Below are 17,277 nucleotides of genomic sequence, written 5' to 3' on the forward strand. Positions count from 1 at the left end.
CAGTACCTTGTTCTTAGGCTGCCCGTTTTTTGGATTCAGCTGACACATGTAGATGTCATCGATGTTTTGCATAGATCACATTGTTTTTTCTATCACTAATAAAGTACTTGTAAGCCTGAGGCTAGAAACTACTTAAAAATAGGTTAGTATGAACAATTTCATCTCACTGGTAGTAAGTAAGTCTATACTATTCAAAGTATACTTTTAGGTTAGCATGGTCCACAATTATTAACTGTTCCCACTGTTGAACATATTTTACCAGAATATATTCTGCTTAGCCTATAACCAATCCTGAAGCTTAAAACATGGATTCCTCACCACCACAGCATCCCAGATCTGCCATGTCCTAACACCTGGCACCTGACTGCCTAATACTGTTTTTGGACTCAAACCTTTTAAAGGAGTTCAATGATACACAAATTCTGCTCCTAGAAACAAATACAAGTCAGATGGTGTATATGCAATTTACATATAGCACTTCAAAATGCCACTATACTATTAGGTTCATATCTTAGATAACTAGTATGCTTAAGACAAGCTTAAGTATTTTAATAACTACAAAAAGAAAAATCAAAAAGTCCACATTTTAAATTCTTAACATTTATATTCTAAAAGAGCACTATATTTCAGAAAATTTAAGACCCAGGACCAAAAAGACATTCAAGATGATCACAAATAGATTTGACTGAAATTACATACCTCTAAAAGTGTGTGCACTTTAATGTTAATACTATACACATCAAAGACATAAAAAATAACATTAGTTTGATTTGGGTTTATGCATTACATGTTTAATCACTTACTGAGAACATTTTTTTAAAGTTATACTCTTATCAGGAAAATGAGAAAAAAAAATACATTTTCTGTGATTTTTACGCCACAACCACCACTGTTCAGTAGATCATTTAATATAAAACAATTACACCAACATATCTTGTTCCATTTCCCCATCAGACAGAAACACAACTTTAGGATGGCTTTAAAATAATTATTCAGGTATTCTAAAGTTCATAAAATTAGCAAAATATGCTTTCTATTAATTCCTAAAGCAAACATCTCAAATATAAAAGGATAGTTGCTATCATTGCTATCTTGCAAACATGTGATCTCATTCTACATGCAGCTCCCTTTCTAAAGAGGGTTAAAAAATTTTTTTCATGGACTAAATTATGAAGTTTCTGTATTCAAAAAATTACTTTGCAAGACTTATGATAAATTCTTTTTACTACATAATTTTTAATAGTCATGCTTAAGCAACAAGGTCAACAGAATCTTGTAAATATTCTGCTAAATAACACATTTTTTTTTCAGTGTGGTAACACTAAAATAACCCCTATTTCCTTCATTTATATAATTTTGCAAAATGGGGAACACGCAAGAATTTCCTAAGCAGGTAAGATTAACAGAGGTTAAAATTATGTTTATTGATAGTGATAAGCCAAAGACTGACCCTGACCCTAGTAACACCAAACTCAAAGTAGCTCTTGGTCAGAAAAGTGCCCTAGAGGGTACACGAAAGTGACACCTTGTGGTCTCCTTAGTGCTCTATTTGAGGTGATTTTCAACTGTTAAACTGTATTATTAACTCCTAATAAAAAAGTAACTAGTCAAAATTTAAAACATTCTGATCAAAATGGGTCTGTACATGCCTTTCAAACACCTGCTGGTCATAGTCAGGAGGGAACTGCTCACTGCACATTGGGCACACCTTCCAGTGACTTTCAACATGTTCTTCAAATTTGCTCTGATCATAGTTGGGAGGGAACATTAATTCACAGAGTGGACATTTCTTCTGAACATCAAAGCTTGAGGAAATAAAATGAAAGAATTACACGTCTGATAAGATTTCTAACAGCAGTAATCTTCAGATATGGCAAGACTGCATTTATCTAGTTAATATCAGTATCAGCTTAACTTACCTTGAAACTCCTTCAGTTACTCCAGGAACCTCTTTTTCTTGATTCTAAAAGCTTGCTATTGACAATTGTGTAAACCACTTATAAAGCCTCTAAATTTATTTTACAATTAAACTGACAAAACCTTTTCTCATCAAATTGAAAAAATACAATCACATTATGGGAAATGAGGCTCAGTGACAAGAATTATTCAATTGTTAACTAACAGAATATGCCTTTTGTAAAACTATAAAGATTAACTGAACTTGTAATTTCCCAAGAGCACTCACTCAGTTTAACAACTAAAGTTGTTTACAGCACTGGTTCTCAAAGGACTGCATGTATCAGCACCATCTGGAAGAGCACACCAAAATACATACTGCTGGGCCCCACGACAAGAATTTTGGCTTCAGGAGGTCTGAGTTACAGCCCTAGATCATACACATTTCTAACAAACTTTCAAGGACCATACATTGAGAAACACTGGTAATCCCAATTCTACACAGAAAAGAGAGAAGTTACCTGGGATCAAAGCAAAAGCCTGTTCCATGCCCACGTAAATGCTGACTTGGAGGATCAGGAGCAGCGGGCACTTTCTCATCTTCCTAGGCAAAAAACAATTTTTGCAACTTTTGAGAAAAGTGAAACCAAACAGAAGTCCCTCAATTTAATCAAGCACTGTATAAAGGAAGTAAGATTATACTTTAAAAAACTTTACTTCTATTGTCATTAGATTTTCCTGTAAACAGAAGTTTGAAAGTAATTTGTTTTTACAGAGTATTTCACTGTGGACTAAGTCTTACCTTGAACTAAAAAGCAGTGTTCAGTGGAATGGAGTGTACTACACCTGTGTGTGTGAACGAAGGAAGATCAACAGACTTCTGAACTATACATAGGTAACTTAACCACATTTTTATCATCCATACACTGGCCACTTTCATAAAAATCTTAAGACTATATTACTTTTCCTATTATTCTCATTAAATACCGACTAGTGTGTAAGACAGGATCTTTGACAATATACATCCACTGCACAGTATGTAGAAATTAAAGGAAAACTAGCAAAATATGAGGTTTGCATGTGTATTTTGTTGGCAAATACATGAGAAAATTCAACTGGAAAACCATGTTAAAAGCAAAGCAATGCCCCAAACTACAGGTCTCAAAAACTCTGTTGTAAAATAATCAGATTAATTTTTTTTAATATTTAACTACCTGATGAACAGATTATCAAGGTAGCCTGCTGAAAACCCTGTAAATCTGAGTTGGGATCAAAAACAAAATGCTGGTTTGGATTTCCATGCCTGCATCCCAGCGGTCACTTTACAGACTTGCACACTGCTGCTACATCAACGAAGGGGAAGATGGCATAACTTGGCTGTTCTCTGACAATTATCCCCTCCTGAAAGATAGGGGTCGGGGAGGAGTGGGGAAACGCGAGGCTCCCCACTCTCCCCCGCCTATGTGCGTCACCTGAGAAAACACTTCTGTTGGCAAATGATTCCCTTAGGCTATACTTGAGCAAAAGAAAAACAGGATCAGTAATCTAATAGGACACTGAGAAGCTGAGGAACACTGGACAAGTACTTTGTATACTTCAAAAATTAAAGTCTTTAACTAAAATCCAGTTTTAAAATCTAAACATACAAAGAGGGAAGATGATACACAGCTGAATATGCTAAGCTTAATATGTATGACAGGTAAATTGTGATTCTGTGCCACATTACTCTGGCTGCCAGATTAAGGCCTTTCAGTAACAATACCTGTAACATGAATCGGCTTAAACAACTACATATAAAATAGTGAACATATTTTCTCCTATATATAAAATATATTAGTTTTTTACATTTTGAAATGCTATTTAAGAAAATGAAAACACAATGAAAGGTCTCTTCATATTCTCCATTTAGAAATTCTTGAAGAGAGATATTTATAATAAAATACAACCTTCTGGTGCCAAATATATAATGGAGCCAAAAATCTCAAAACTACCTTTTTTTTTTTTTTTAGTAACAGCTAACAGCTTATATCATTTATTGCCTCCATGAATCAGCTAACAATAGAGTCCGATGCAAAGGTGCTAGATTCAGACCAAGCTATCAGACCTGTTAACCCAACTGATAAAACATGGACAAGGGGATAAAAAAAGCAATTTATATTTTCTAAGCCATACATACACTAGTTCATTCAGGTATGACCTAGATCAAATCCCTTATGAGTATACAGTGGAAGTGACAAATAGATTTAAGGGACTAGACCTGATAGACAGAGTGCCTGATGAACTATGGACAGAGGTTCGTGACATTGTACAGGAGACAGGGATCAAGAAAATCCCCATGGAAAAGAAATGCAAAAAAGCAAAATGGCTGTCTGAGGAGGCCTTACAGATAGCTGGGAAGAGAAGAGAAGCGAAAAGCAAAGGAGAAAAGGAAAGATATTCCCATCTGAATGCAGAGTTCCAAAGAAGAGCAAGGAGAGATAAGAAAGCCTTCCTCAGCGATCAGTGCAAATAGAGGAAAATAACAGATTGGGAAAGACTAGAGATCTCTTCAAGAAAATTAGAGATACCAAAGGAACATTTCATGCAAAGATGGGCTCGATAAAGGACAGAAATGGTATGCAGCTAACAGAAGCAGAAGATATTAAGAAGAGGTGGCAAGAATACACAGAAGAACTGTACAAAAAAGATCTTCACAACCCAGATAATCACGATGGTGTGATCACTCACCTAGAGCCAGACATCCTGGAATGTGAAGTCAAGTGGGCCTGAGAAAGCATCACTACGAACAAAGCTAGTGGAGGTGATGGAATTCCAGTTGAGCTATTTCAAATCCTCAAAGGTGATGCTGTGAAAGTGCTGCACTCGATATGCCAGCAAATTTGGAAAACTCAGCAGTGGCCACAGGACTGGAAAAGGTCAGTTTTCATTCCAATCCCAAAGAAAGGCAATGCCAAAGAATGCTCAAACTACCGCACAATTGCACTCATCTCACATGCTAGTAAAGTAATGCTCAAAATTCTCCAAGCCAGGCTTCAGCAATACGTGAACCGTGAACTTCCAGATGTTCCAGCTGGTTTTAGAAAAGGCAGAGGAACCAGAGATCAAATTGCCAATATCCGCTGGATCATCGAAAAAGCAAGCGAGTTCCAGAAAAACATCTATTTCTGCTTTATTGACTATGCCAAAGCCTTTGACTATGTGGATCACAATAAACTGTGGAAAATTCTGAAAGAGATGGGAATACCAGACCATCTGACCTGTCTCTTGAGAACATCATAAGAGACGCTGGGCTGGAAGAATCACAAGCTGGAATCAAGATTGCCGGGAGAAATATTAATAACCTCAGATATGCAGATGACACCACCCTTATGGCAGAAAGTGAAGAAGAACTGAAGAGCCTCTTGATGAAGGTGAAAGAGGAGAGTGAAAAAGTTGGCTTAGAGCTCAACGTTCAGAAAACTAAGATCATGGCATCTGGTCCCATCACTTCATGGGAAATAGATGGGGAAACAGTGGAAACAGTGTCTGAGACTTTATTTTTTCAGGCTCCAGAATCACTGCTGATGGTGACTGCAGCCTGAAATTAAAAGACACTTACTCCTTGGAAGGAAGGTTATGACCAACCTAGATAGCATATTTAAAAGCAGAGACATTACTTTGCCAACAAAAGTCCGTCTAATCAAGGCTATGGTTTTTCCAGTGGTCATGTATGGATGTGCGAGTTGGACAGTGAAGAAAGCTGAGCACCGAAGAATTGATGCTTTTGAACTGTGGTGTTGGAGAAGACTCTTGAGAGTCCCTTGGACTGCAAGGAGATCCAATCAATCCATCCTAAAAGAGATCAATCCTGGCTGTTCATTGGAAGGTCTGATGTTGAAGTTGAAACTCCAATACTTTGGCCACCTCATGCGAAGGGTTGACTCATTGGGAAAGACCCTAATGCTGGGTAGGGTTGGGGGCGGGAGGAGAAGGGGACGACAGAGGATGAGATGGTTGGATGGCATCACCGACTCGATGGACATGGGTTTGGGTAGACTCCGGGAGTTGGTGATGGACAGAGAGGCCTGGCGTGCTGCAATTCATGGGGTCGCAAAGAGTCGGACACGACTGAGCGACTGAACTGAACTGAACTGAAGCCATACATAATTTGGTAAGGATAACTCTTAACTCTATTTTCTACCAGAATAAAAGGGGAGAGGGACTCGAATAGAATTCTAGATAGAATAATGAGATATTCATGAAATAAGAAACCACCTACTCAGAGAATAGGTTAAGGATGTAATAAAATCTGAGTAGTCAATTAATACAATATAGTCCCTGGTGGTCTTGTCACGCAAAAGGACCAAGTTTCCACTCACAAATACAGTTACTCCATTTTACTCATTGAGCTCGGCTATTTCCAAACCATACTAGCTTACATACAACAAATTAGACAGGGAAATGAGGCTATTAAGGCAGGCTCACTGCCAGCAACAAAAAATGGCTACTGGTAAAAAAGAGAAAGGTAGGCAAGAACCAAAAACATCCAATAGGATTTCAACACTGCATCATACAGCTTTACTATATACATTAAAAGAATGTGAGGACATCATTCAATACTGATTTTTTAACTAATAAACTTCAAATTTATTAGTATTCTATTTTAGAAAGCTTTCACTTAAAATAATCAAGTTTTAGCACTGAAAGTTGTCAACTCAAAAGATTTCTGAATAGCAGGTTTTAAAATATAAGTACCTAGGTATTTTCACAAAACTGCTTAATACTACACTGAAATGTATTTATGAACAATTGCAAATAATTAAATTTTTCTAAAATTTTTTCAATAGAATTTTAATCTACAAAGGCCTAAGCCACCTACTTGTTCATATACCTTTAGACCCATCAGCATAATGCTCTTTCTAGTGCAAACTGGTTTTTAATCAAAGGAAATATATTAAATTGAAGCCCTACTTGAAACCCAAAACTTCTTACAGGATGCTCAATTCAAAATCTAGTGTATAAAAATATTCTTTTTTATCAAAGCATATCACGAGTTTAACCAATCTCTTAGACAATAAGATACATTTAATCATACTAAATTCAAAACACAATCATGATCATAAAAATATAATTACCGTATGATATAACAATTCCATTTCTGGGTATATGTCCAAAAGAACTGAAAACAGGAACTCAAATAGATATATTGGTATACTTATGGTCATATCCACATTATTCACAATACATTATTCACCTAAAGGTGTGAACAATTCAGATGTCTACCAGTGGATGTGTGGATTAACAAAATGTGGCATACACATACAATGTATGATATACACATACAATATTTATCCTTAAAAAGGAAGGAAATTCTGACACTTTATAACAAATGAATCTTGAAGACATATGTTAAATGAAATAATCCCACCACTTTTTGTTTATCCCCAAAAGATAAACACTACATATGATTTTCCTTATATGAGGTATCTGCTGCTGTGCTGTGCTTAGTCGCTCAGTCGTGTCCAACTCTTTGCAACCCCATGGACTGTAGCCCACCAGGCACCTCTGTCCATGGGGACTCTCCTGGCTACTGGAGTGGTCGCCATGCCCTCCAGGGGCATCTTCCCAACGGAGGAATCAAACACAGTCTCCCACATTGCAGGCAGATTCTTTACCGTCTGAGAAACCCGAGAAGCCCAAGAATACTGGAGTGGGTAACCTATCCCTTCTCCAGGGGATCTTCCTGACTCAGGAATCCAACCTGGATCTCCTGCATTGTAGGTGAATTCTTTACCAGCTGAGCTACCAGGGAAGCCCTAGGTACTAAAATAATCAAATTTGACAGCTGACAGGCTGAAGAGGAGGAAGAATGGACTTGCCATTTAACAGATACAGAGTTTCTGTTTTGTCAAGATGAAAAGAGTTCTCAAGACTGGTTGCACAACAATATGAATATACAGTTGACCACCAAACGATGAGAACTTGAACTGTGCAGATCCACCTATACGTGGGACTTTTTCAGTAGTAAATACTGCAATACTACATGATCTGCAGTTGGCTGGATCCTTGAATGTGGAGCCATGGATATAGGAGGAAGTGTAGATATAGGGGACCAATAAGTTACACTCAGATTTTTAACTGCATAGAGGGTTGGCACCCCTAATCTCCACATTGTTTAAGGGTCATCTGTACTTACTACTATAGAACCATGTATTAAAAAATAGTTAAAATGGCAAGTTTTACATTATATGTATTCAACCATAATAAAAAATGCAATCGTGATCAAACCATCAATATGCACCCAGTTACACCATTTGAATCATTAGGATTCAGACAATCAGCATTTCTCAACCTTTGCCAGGAATTATTAATTGAAATAATTTAGATATCATTTTTTGTTGTTTAGGTGCTTAGTCATGTCCAACTCTTTGCAACCCTGCCCATGGACTATAGCCCACAAGGCTCCTCTGTTCATGGAATTTCCCAGGCAAGAATACTAGAATGGGTTGCCGTTTCCTTCTCCAGTGGACCTTCCTGACCCAGGGGTCAAACCCCGTATCTCCTACAGTGGCAGGCGGATTCTTTACCACTGAGCCATTAAGGAACTAGTAATAAATATCAGTGAAGAAAGATCTACCACCTAACAGAACTTTTACTAAGTTGATAATTATTACTTTAGTTCAAGAACATCCTTTAAGAAACATCTACTAAGGCCAAAACCAACACATAAGAACAGAGTACCAATAACTCTGGGTAACTATTACATAAAGTTTTAAATAAATGTTTATCTTTATCCTTCATAACTCTGTACTATTAATATTGGTCAACATCCTCTTTTCATGAGATGTTACTATTCAAACTCCTCCAAACATCCATGAGTTTGAGCAAACTCTGGGAGACAGTGAAGGACAGGGAAGCCTGGTGTGCTGCAGTCCATGGAGTCACAGAGTTGAACACAACTTAGCAACTTAACAACAACAAACATCCATTTCCTGTAATATGTCAATGAAGGAATATCAGCTGAATTTATAACTGTAATTTAAAGATATTTTTAAAAAGGAAAATAATTTTATAAGATCTCTATTACTTTTCAATTGTCACTTTTCTCAGATACATGCACCCCTATAGTCATAGAAGCACTATTTACAATAGACAAGACATGGAAACAACCTAAATGTCCATTGACAGATGAATGCATAAAGGTGATGTGTGTATATATATACACACAATATATAATATATAAGTATATATTATATATAATATTCTACTGTATATATACACACTATTTATGTATACACACACACAATAGAATATGTAGTAGTGCTCAGTTGCTCAGTCAAGTCGGACTCTTTGCGACCGCAGGTTCCTCTATCCATGGAATTTTTCAGACAAGAATACTGGAGTGGGTTGCAATTTCCAGACATAAAAAGAGTGGCCATTTGCAGCTACACGGATGGACCTAGATATTATCATACTAAGTGAAGTAAGTCAGAAAGAGACAAATACTAAAATATGACACAAATAAAAACTCATCTATGAAACAGAAACAGACTCACAGACTTAGAGAACAGACTTGTCGCCATAGTGGGAAGAGGGGAGCTGAATTGGGAGTTTGGGACTAACAGATGCAAACTATTATATATAGAATGGATAAACAACAAAGTGCTGTTGTATGGTACAGAGATAGTCAATATCCTGTAATAAACCATAATGGAAAAGAATGCCCGCAAAAATGTTACTTTTCTCCATATCCAAAAATTAACTCAAAAGGGACCAAAGACCTAAATTAAAAGCTAGAGCTACCTTAGATAAATCAATGGTTTCTGAGATATGGCACCAAAAGTGCAAGCAAAAAAAAGATAGGGAAATTTGACTTCACCAAAATGTAAAACTTTGTGCTGCAAAAGATACCACCAAAAAGAATGAAAACACAACCTACAGATGGGAGGAAAGATCTTTTAAGTCATCTATCTGGCAAAGGACAAATAATTCTATTTTAAAATGGCCAAGAGACATAGATATTTCCCCAAAGAAAATATACAAACAGCCAACGAGCATATTAAAGATGCTCAGCATTATCAGCCATCAGGGAAAAGGAAATCAAAATCATGATGATACACCATTTCACACAGCCCCTTTGAAAACCACAGATCCTTCTGAGAACAAAAACTAAAAAGCTCATCAGAAAAAAAAATGTATATGCCAAAACTATCTCTCTTCAGTTGGGGGATTCACAGTTAAGGATTCATGGTAGCTGCCAACAAAACTGCATACTAGATTCACAGTGAAGGATTCATGTAGAAAGCTGCCAACAAACTACACATTAATACAATGTGTGAGCCTCAGTCTTTCAGAGATAGAGAAGGAAGTAAAGCTAGTACGGATGGAAGGGAAATACATTATACAAAGACATAAAAACAACTGGAAAGTGAGATGTGTGTTAAAGAAAGTAATTCAGCCTTGCCTGATAGACTGGTCTAAACATTCTAGTATATCAAACTTTATTAAGCATATGATCACTAAAAGATTTTGTCTGATTCTCTGCAGATCTGGAGTGGAGGCAGAGTCCTCATTTCCCAGAAGATGACAATGGTGTTGATCCAATAATATTTTGGGGTAGTAAGCGTTTATACCATGATTCCAAAAAGTGTGCAGAAGGCTAGGGCACCACAGTGAATTCATAGAGGTACTATGGATTATTTTTAATTTTCTAACTGTCAGATACCACGTAAACAACTAGCTCAAGACAGCTCACAGTTTCAACATTAGACAGTGCTATGTTCCTTTCGATGACATCTTACCCTTAAGATTTTGGCAGTTGCTAAGATATAAAGCAGGTGCCTAGTGAAAACCAATGTAAAACAGGAAATGAAAATGGCTTGTCCAATCTGATTTCAAGGTTTGAGAAGTCATCTGGTGGTCAACGGCCACATATATCCCATTTGGAACAGGTTATTTAAGAAAAATATGACTTGCTTTCATGTGTATTTTTTTTTTCAAATGGTTAATTACTACACATTTGTTAGGAAATCATCAGTAGTTCTTCTGGCCTATGAGGTTCTATGAAAAAAAAATTTACTGAGATGCTGAAGGTGCCATGAACTGAGAAAGTTTGGGGACCTCTGGTTTAGATAGATTGATAGGTGGTAAAACCACAGCTTTCACAGTCAAACTAATGAGGCTATACACTTACCAGCTGTATGAGCTGAAGCAAGCCAGTTAGTGTCTCTGTTTCCTCTATTTTAAAATAGAAATAGTAACAGTTCCTACCCTCATAGGATAGCTATGGAGAGTTACTATATTAAAGCATTGGCTGTCAAAACTACAGAAACATCTGTAGCTATCACCATCATCATAATTACAGTGTTACAGTTATTGCTATTACAACTATTAGGTCAAAAGGAGTGAGTCATAAAAGGCTTTTCCGATCTGACAGAAACAAAGTTTTTGGTGCAGAAGGAAGGGGATTATGGCAGTATGGGGGATATGGTGCAGTATGACTAGAGGGGGCTGTAAGTGTAGCTGCTTCAGCCCCAACTCAAATGTGCTGGGTCCCATGGCTGTTAAATACTTCCAAGGGCAAAGAACCAGAGAAAAGGAACAGGTCAGCTCAAATCTGCTTTCTTTATTCTAACTAAAACTACTAAAATATTTCATTTGCAAGTGGTTTTTGTTGTTGTAATGACAAGAATTTTAAAAAAATAGGTCTGAATATACATGAAAATTAGTTTGTCTAATGTGAAAAATTTTCTGATAGCAAAAAATACAATTACCAAAATGTGCCTATTAAGAGCCCTTCCATCTCATTATCAAGTTTAAGCATGTCAGCAAACGAGCACAAGATTCTAACACTGTTTCTCATGGGTTTGCAGGAGGGCAAAGCACACAGATCAGAAAGAACATTCTGCTAATTAAACTGAAGCAGATGACTACAGTAGAGAAGGGCTTGTCACATGTAACATCTGTGCCAAGAATGATCAGATTAAATATGCAAAATGTGAAGTGAAGGTGTGAAAAAGCAGTAAGATAATACTCTAGACTTCAAATAGGCTACAAAAGTTCTGACAGTTTTCCTAATTATTCCCAGTAATGGACACAGGAGGCCAAAAGGCAGGAGAGAGAAATACATTTTTCTCCATTATGGGTGTTGAGCTCTAGGGCTAAAATCATGCCTGTCTGAACACTGATCAGTTTCTGCAAAGGTTAATAGCAATTAAATGCAGCAAACTAGATTAAATGAGAAACAGGTCATGATACCACTGTACTTGCAAAGAGCACGATAAAGCATTTCTTTTAAATTCTTAATGCACAGAAAATCCAACAAGAGCTGCTATAAGAAAAAGGTCTATCTATTAAATGGTAAAGAAATCTCCTAATGAAAAAAAGAATGGCATGCTACATAAACGGATTCAATTACCATCAGTATTGTGCTGCCAAGATTAAATACAAACGATGTCTACAAGAGTATTTCTCTAAAAACTATGATACACACACTTCTTCCTCTTTCTAAGCTAAAGATAACAAAGAGCTCACCTTGTAATTTAAAATGGGATATATTAATAAGTGAAAAACTGAAAAGATGCTCACCAGAGCATAATATTGTCATTAACACTTTGCTTCTTCCAATCTAGAACATCTATAATCAAAAGAATATAGTATATAGTATATATATGCTGCTAAGTTACTTCAGTCGCGTCCGACTCTGTGCGACCCCATAGACGGCAGCCCACCAGGCTCCCCCGTCCCTGGGATTCTCCAGGCAAGAACACTGACTATATACTATATATATACTATATACTATATATATACTATATATACACACTATATATATACTATATACTATATATATACTATATACTATATATATATACTATATATATACTATAGTATATATACTATAATATAGTATAATCAAAAGAATTAAGATTAAACCATCTGTGACTACAGTTAATACTGTATTATATATTTGAAAGCTGCTAAGAGAGCAGACCTTAAATCTTCTCATCACACAGAAAAAAATTGTAACTGTAGATGATGGACGTTAACTAGACTTATGTTATTTTGTAGTATACACAAATACCATTATGTTGCACACCTGAAACTAGTATGTTACAGGTCAACTGCAGCTCAACTTTTAAAAAAATTTTAAGATGAAATTACCTTGGGGGCTTCCCTGGTTGCTCAGTGGTATAGAACCCACCGGCCAATGAAAGAGACACAGGTTTGATCCTTGATCCAGGAAGATCCCACAGGCTGCAGAACTAAGCCCATGCATCACAACTACTGAGCCTGTACTCTAGAGCCCAGAAAGCATGGTACTGAGCCCAAGTGCCCTAGAGCCCGTGTTCTACAACAAAAGAAGCCACCACAATGAGAAGCCTTGGCACCACAACAAGAGAAAAGCCTTCACATCAAGAAGACCCAGCACAGCCAAAAATACAATTATAAAAAATGATTCTTGGTAGAATAAAGATTTATAATGAACATCATTTTTAGAAAAAGATTAAACTATCTTAAAACTATAATATTCTGAGATCATTCTCCAAATAAATCCTAAAGTATCCTTCTGAAACTTATTCAATAAGATGAAGCAAGCAATCATGTGTACACACAACCACACATATTCTCTCTTCCCACACACATGTAACTCTCTACACAGGACAAAAATAAAAGGGACAAGCTCAGAAAATGGAAATTCAAGTTACTTTACTATCCTCAGGGTCTTCTAAACCATCAGGGCGGCTTAGGTTTCGAGCGGGCTGGCTGCAGACAACATTATCCTCCAGTCCCCAAGAGGGTACTCTCACAGGTGGCCTTTGGATTTCATCTGGGTAAAAAGCACCATCTGCTCCATCTGAAATAAAAATTTTGGAAGGGTAGGGTAAAACCTGGTCCTAGAATTAGAATCCCTGTCTATAGCAAGGATGAACAGAATATAAAGAACCATTTTAGTCTATCCAAAAAATGTTTTTCTTTTTAACCCAAATGACCTTTAAACTATGTGTAATAAGCAAATAGACTCCTCATTCATAGTGTATCGCTTCTAGATGAAGCCAGTTAATGTTAAACATTAAAACTGCTTGTTATAAAACAGGATTTCTACTAGAGTTGATTATACCAACAGAACAGTTCTCTAATCCCACAAAGATACAAACAAAACAAACCTCCGTATTTGGCTAACCCTAACAAAAAAAGTTTTAATAACCTCTTGTTTCTGGTGTTGCATAAGGATTACCATACTGCAGAACTGGTTGTGTATTTGACACTGCAGGAACATGACCACTTTTCTCTGAACTTGTTTTGAGACACTGTGAGATCTGATGAGGACTTTGGGAATTCTGGCCTTCCAATTTCCTTTCTGCTTGATTTTCTACACTCCTTTTATGTTCCTAAAATTAACAAAAAAGGTGAAAAAGCAAAGCAATTGAGTATTTTATAACAAGAAAAGCTTAAACATTCAGCCAAAATATTACAATGAGTTCCCTATTTAAAGGATACAGTTGGAAATGCTGGTTCTCAACTTCTCCTAAATGTCCCTTCCACATTTAACAAAATTAGAAAGCAAGACAAAGCCCAATATATATTTTCAAACTGTGACAATTAAAGTACCCTTTTCATTGAGCTAACTGAGGGGAAATTATGAATCTCTTATAATTTAGCTATTAGTAAAAATTGTAAGGCAAAAAACAACTCGGACTACTTCCCTAGTAAATTCTATCAAACATTTAAAAAAATATATTAATCCTGTATAAACTCTTACCAAAACACTTTCTCAGCTTACTTTATAAGGCCAGTATTATCCTGATACCCAAATCATTGACATCACAGGAAAAGTATAGACTGCAACTGCAGAACCTCATGAATACTAATGCAAAAATCCTTAAGAAATCAAACTCAATATTAAAAAATAATATATCATGACCAAGTGGATTTTATCACAAGAAAGCAAAATTAGTTTAACATACAAAAATCAATGCAATTCACCATGTTTACAGACTAAAGGCAAAACTGTATGATCATTTCAATAAATTTACGAAGAAACATTTTACAAAATCCAACATGCATTCATGGTTTAAAAAAAAATAAAGTGATGTTAACAAAAACCAACAGTGAATCTTAATAGTAAAAAATTAAGTGATTCTATCTAAGATCAAATATTAAGGCAAGAAGGTCTGCTAACCACTTCTGTGCAACATTATACTGGAGGTACTAAACAGTGTTAAGATTAAGGCAGACAGATTGGAAAGGAAGAAGTAAAACCATCTTTATTCACAGATGACATGATCATAGAAGTGGGAAAATCCTAAGGAATCTACTAGAACTAGGAGAATGAGTTAATTTAGCAAGACTGCAGTATATAAGGTCATTAAAAAAAAAAACACCAACCAACTGTATTGTCAGCAACACACAACTGAAAAATGAAATTTAAAAAATTCTTTTTATTTTAAAAAGCATTAACAGATAAATATTACTTAGGAATAAATTAAGCAAAAGATGTACAAGGTCTATAAACTAAAGACCACAAACATTACTGAGAGATACAGAAGAGAGGCTCACCAAATGGAGAAATATATCACATTCATGGGCTGGAAAACCTATTTTTATACTATTAATTTCCCCTCAAATTGATTCACAGATTCAAAATTCCAGCAGGTTTTTGTATAAATTGACAAACTTGATTCTAAAATGTACATGAAAACACAAAAGTGCTGGAACAGCTCATTTTTGAAAAGCAGAACTTCAAGACTTACACAATCTGATTTCAAAACTTATTATAAAAGCTATAGTAATCAACTGAGTAGTTTTGGCATAAGGATAAATACATAGATCAGGCATAGGCAAACTTTTTCCATAAAGAGCCTAATGGTAGATATTTTCAGCTGTGTAGAACACAGTCTGTCACAGCTACACAAATCTATCTCTGCTGTTGTCACAATTACCTAAAAATGAATGGACATGGCAATGTGCTTTAATAAAACTTCATTTACAAAAACAGACCACAAGCCAAATTCAGATGTAGACTTTAGTATGTTGACCCTAATATAAATAAAACAGAAAAGAGATTCCAAAAATATATCCCTACTCATTGCCAATTAATTTTCAAAGATGAAGATATAATTTGGTGGAGGAAAACACATTCTTTTAGACATCTGATGCTAAAAAAAAAAAACCTGGCTATCTGCATATAAATAAAAATTTTTTGACTCTCATTCCATACACAGAACTTAATTTTAAATAAATCATAAATCTAAATATAAGAGCTGAAAATATAAATATACTAGATGAAAAAATAGGAGAAAAATCTTTGTAACTCTGGGTTAGGCAAAAATTCTATACAGGACAAATATAGCCTGAATCATTAAGAAAAATATTGCTGAACTGTACTACTTCAGAATTAGCAGCTTCTGCTCTTCAAAAACTAGTTTCTTTTAAAAATGAAAAGATGAGCCACAAATTGGGATAAAGTATTTCCAAAATATCTAACAAAAGAAATTGGATTTGGAATATATTTTTTAAAACTCCAAACCAAAAACCAAAAACGATAACCCAACTAAAAAAATTAGGTAAAAGATATGAACAGACATTTCACAAAAGAATATATATGAATGGCTTGCAGGCACAAGAAAAGATACTGAGCATCCCCAGTTAGTCATCAAGGACTATCCAGGGAAAAAAAAAAAAAACCTAATCTTAAAAGATATATACACCCCAATATTCATAGCAGCACTATTTAAAATAGCCAAGATATGCATGAAAATAACCTAAGGCTCATCAACAGATGACTGGATTAAGATGCTGTGTATGTGTGTATGCATGCACTTGATGCAATAAGTCAAAGATAAATACTATATGGTATCACTTATATACACATGGAATCTAAAAAGTACACGTAACTGTACATACAAAAAAGAAACAAACTCACAGATATAGAAAACTTGTGGTTACCAAAGGAAAAGGACAAATTAGGGGTAGAAGATTACAGATGCAAGTTACTACATATAAAATAAACAACAAGGATTTACTGTGGGGCATAGGGGCATCCATTATCTTGTAATAACCTATAATGGAATATAATCTGCAAAAATACTGAATCACTATGCTGTACATCAAAAACTAACACAATAATGTAAATCAATTATACTTCAATTTAAAAAAATTTTTAAGGTTAACATTAAGAAACAATAATAATTAAAAAAAAAACAACCCTAGTCTTCAGAGAAATTAAACTATAATTGTAACAAGGCAACCCTACATGGCCAATAGAATGACTATAATTAAAAACTGACAATACCAAGGGCTGGTGACTGGAATGCTCATACACTGCAGTTGGAATGCAAAGTGGTACAGCCTCTTTGGAAAACAATCTGGCTGTTTCTTAAAAACACACACATACCACACAAG

At 35.6% G+C, this 17,277-nt stretch overlaps 1 protein-coding gene across 18 annotated transcripts in view; it reads right to left on the reverse strand.

Annotated features, from left to right (window-relative positions):
- TAX1BP1 (Tax1 binding protein 1) overlaps window positions 1-17,277 on the reverse strand; it is an 85,100-nt gene that overhangs the window by 5,071 nt on the left and 62,752 nt on the right. For 8 of the 18 annotated variants that reach the window (XM_081534944.1, XM_081534941.1, XM_081534945.1 and 5 more), the window contains exons 15-18: window positions 14,081-14,264; window positions 13,581-13,729; window positions 2,418-2,500; window positions 1,650-1,805 (exon numbers count right to left, since the gene is read on the reverse strand). In XM_081534944.1, the coding sequence (XP_081391070.1) occupies window positions 1,650-1,805; window positions 2,418-2,500; window positions 13,581-13,729; window positions 14,081-14,264 (572 nt within the window). Of the gene's footprint in view, window positions 1-769; window positions 1,806-2,417; window positions 2,501-13,580; window positions 13,730-14,080; window positions 14,265-17,277 lie in introns of those variants that run through there. The other 10 variants (XM_081534934.1, XM_081534946.1, XM_081534930.1 and 7 more) reach the window with 3 other exon arrangements.

This window comes from Giraffa tippelskirchi, chromosome 10, assembly GCF_054371585.1.
Source record: "Giraffa tippelskirchi isolate mGirTip1 chromosome 10, T2T-mGirTip1v1.2.pri, whole genome shotgun sequence".
NCBI lineage: Eukaryota > Metazoa > Chordata > Mammalia > Artiodactyla > Giraffidae > Giraffa > Giraffa tippelskirchi.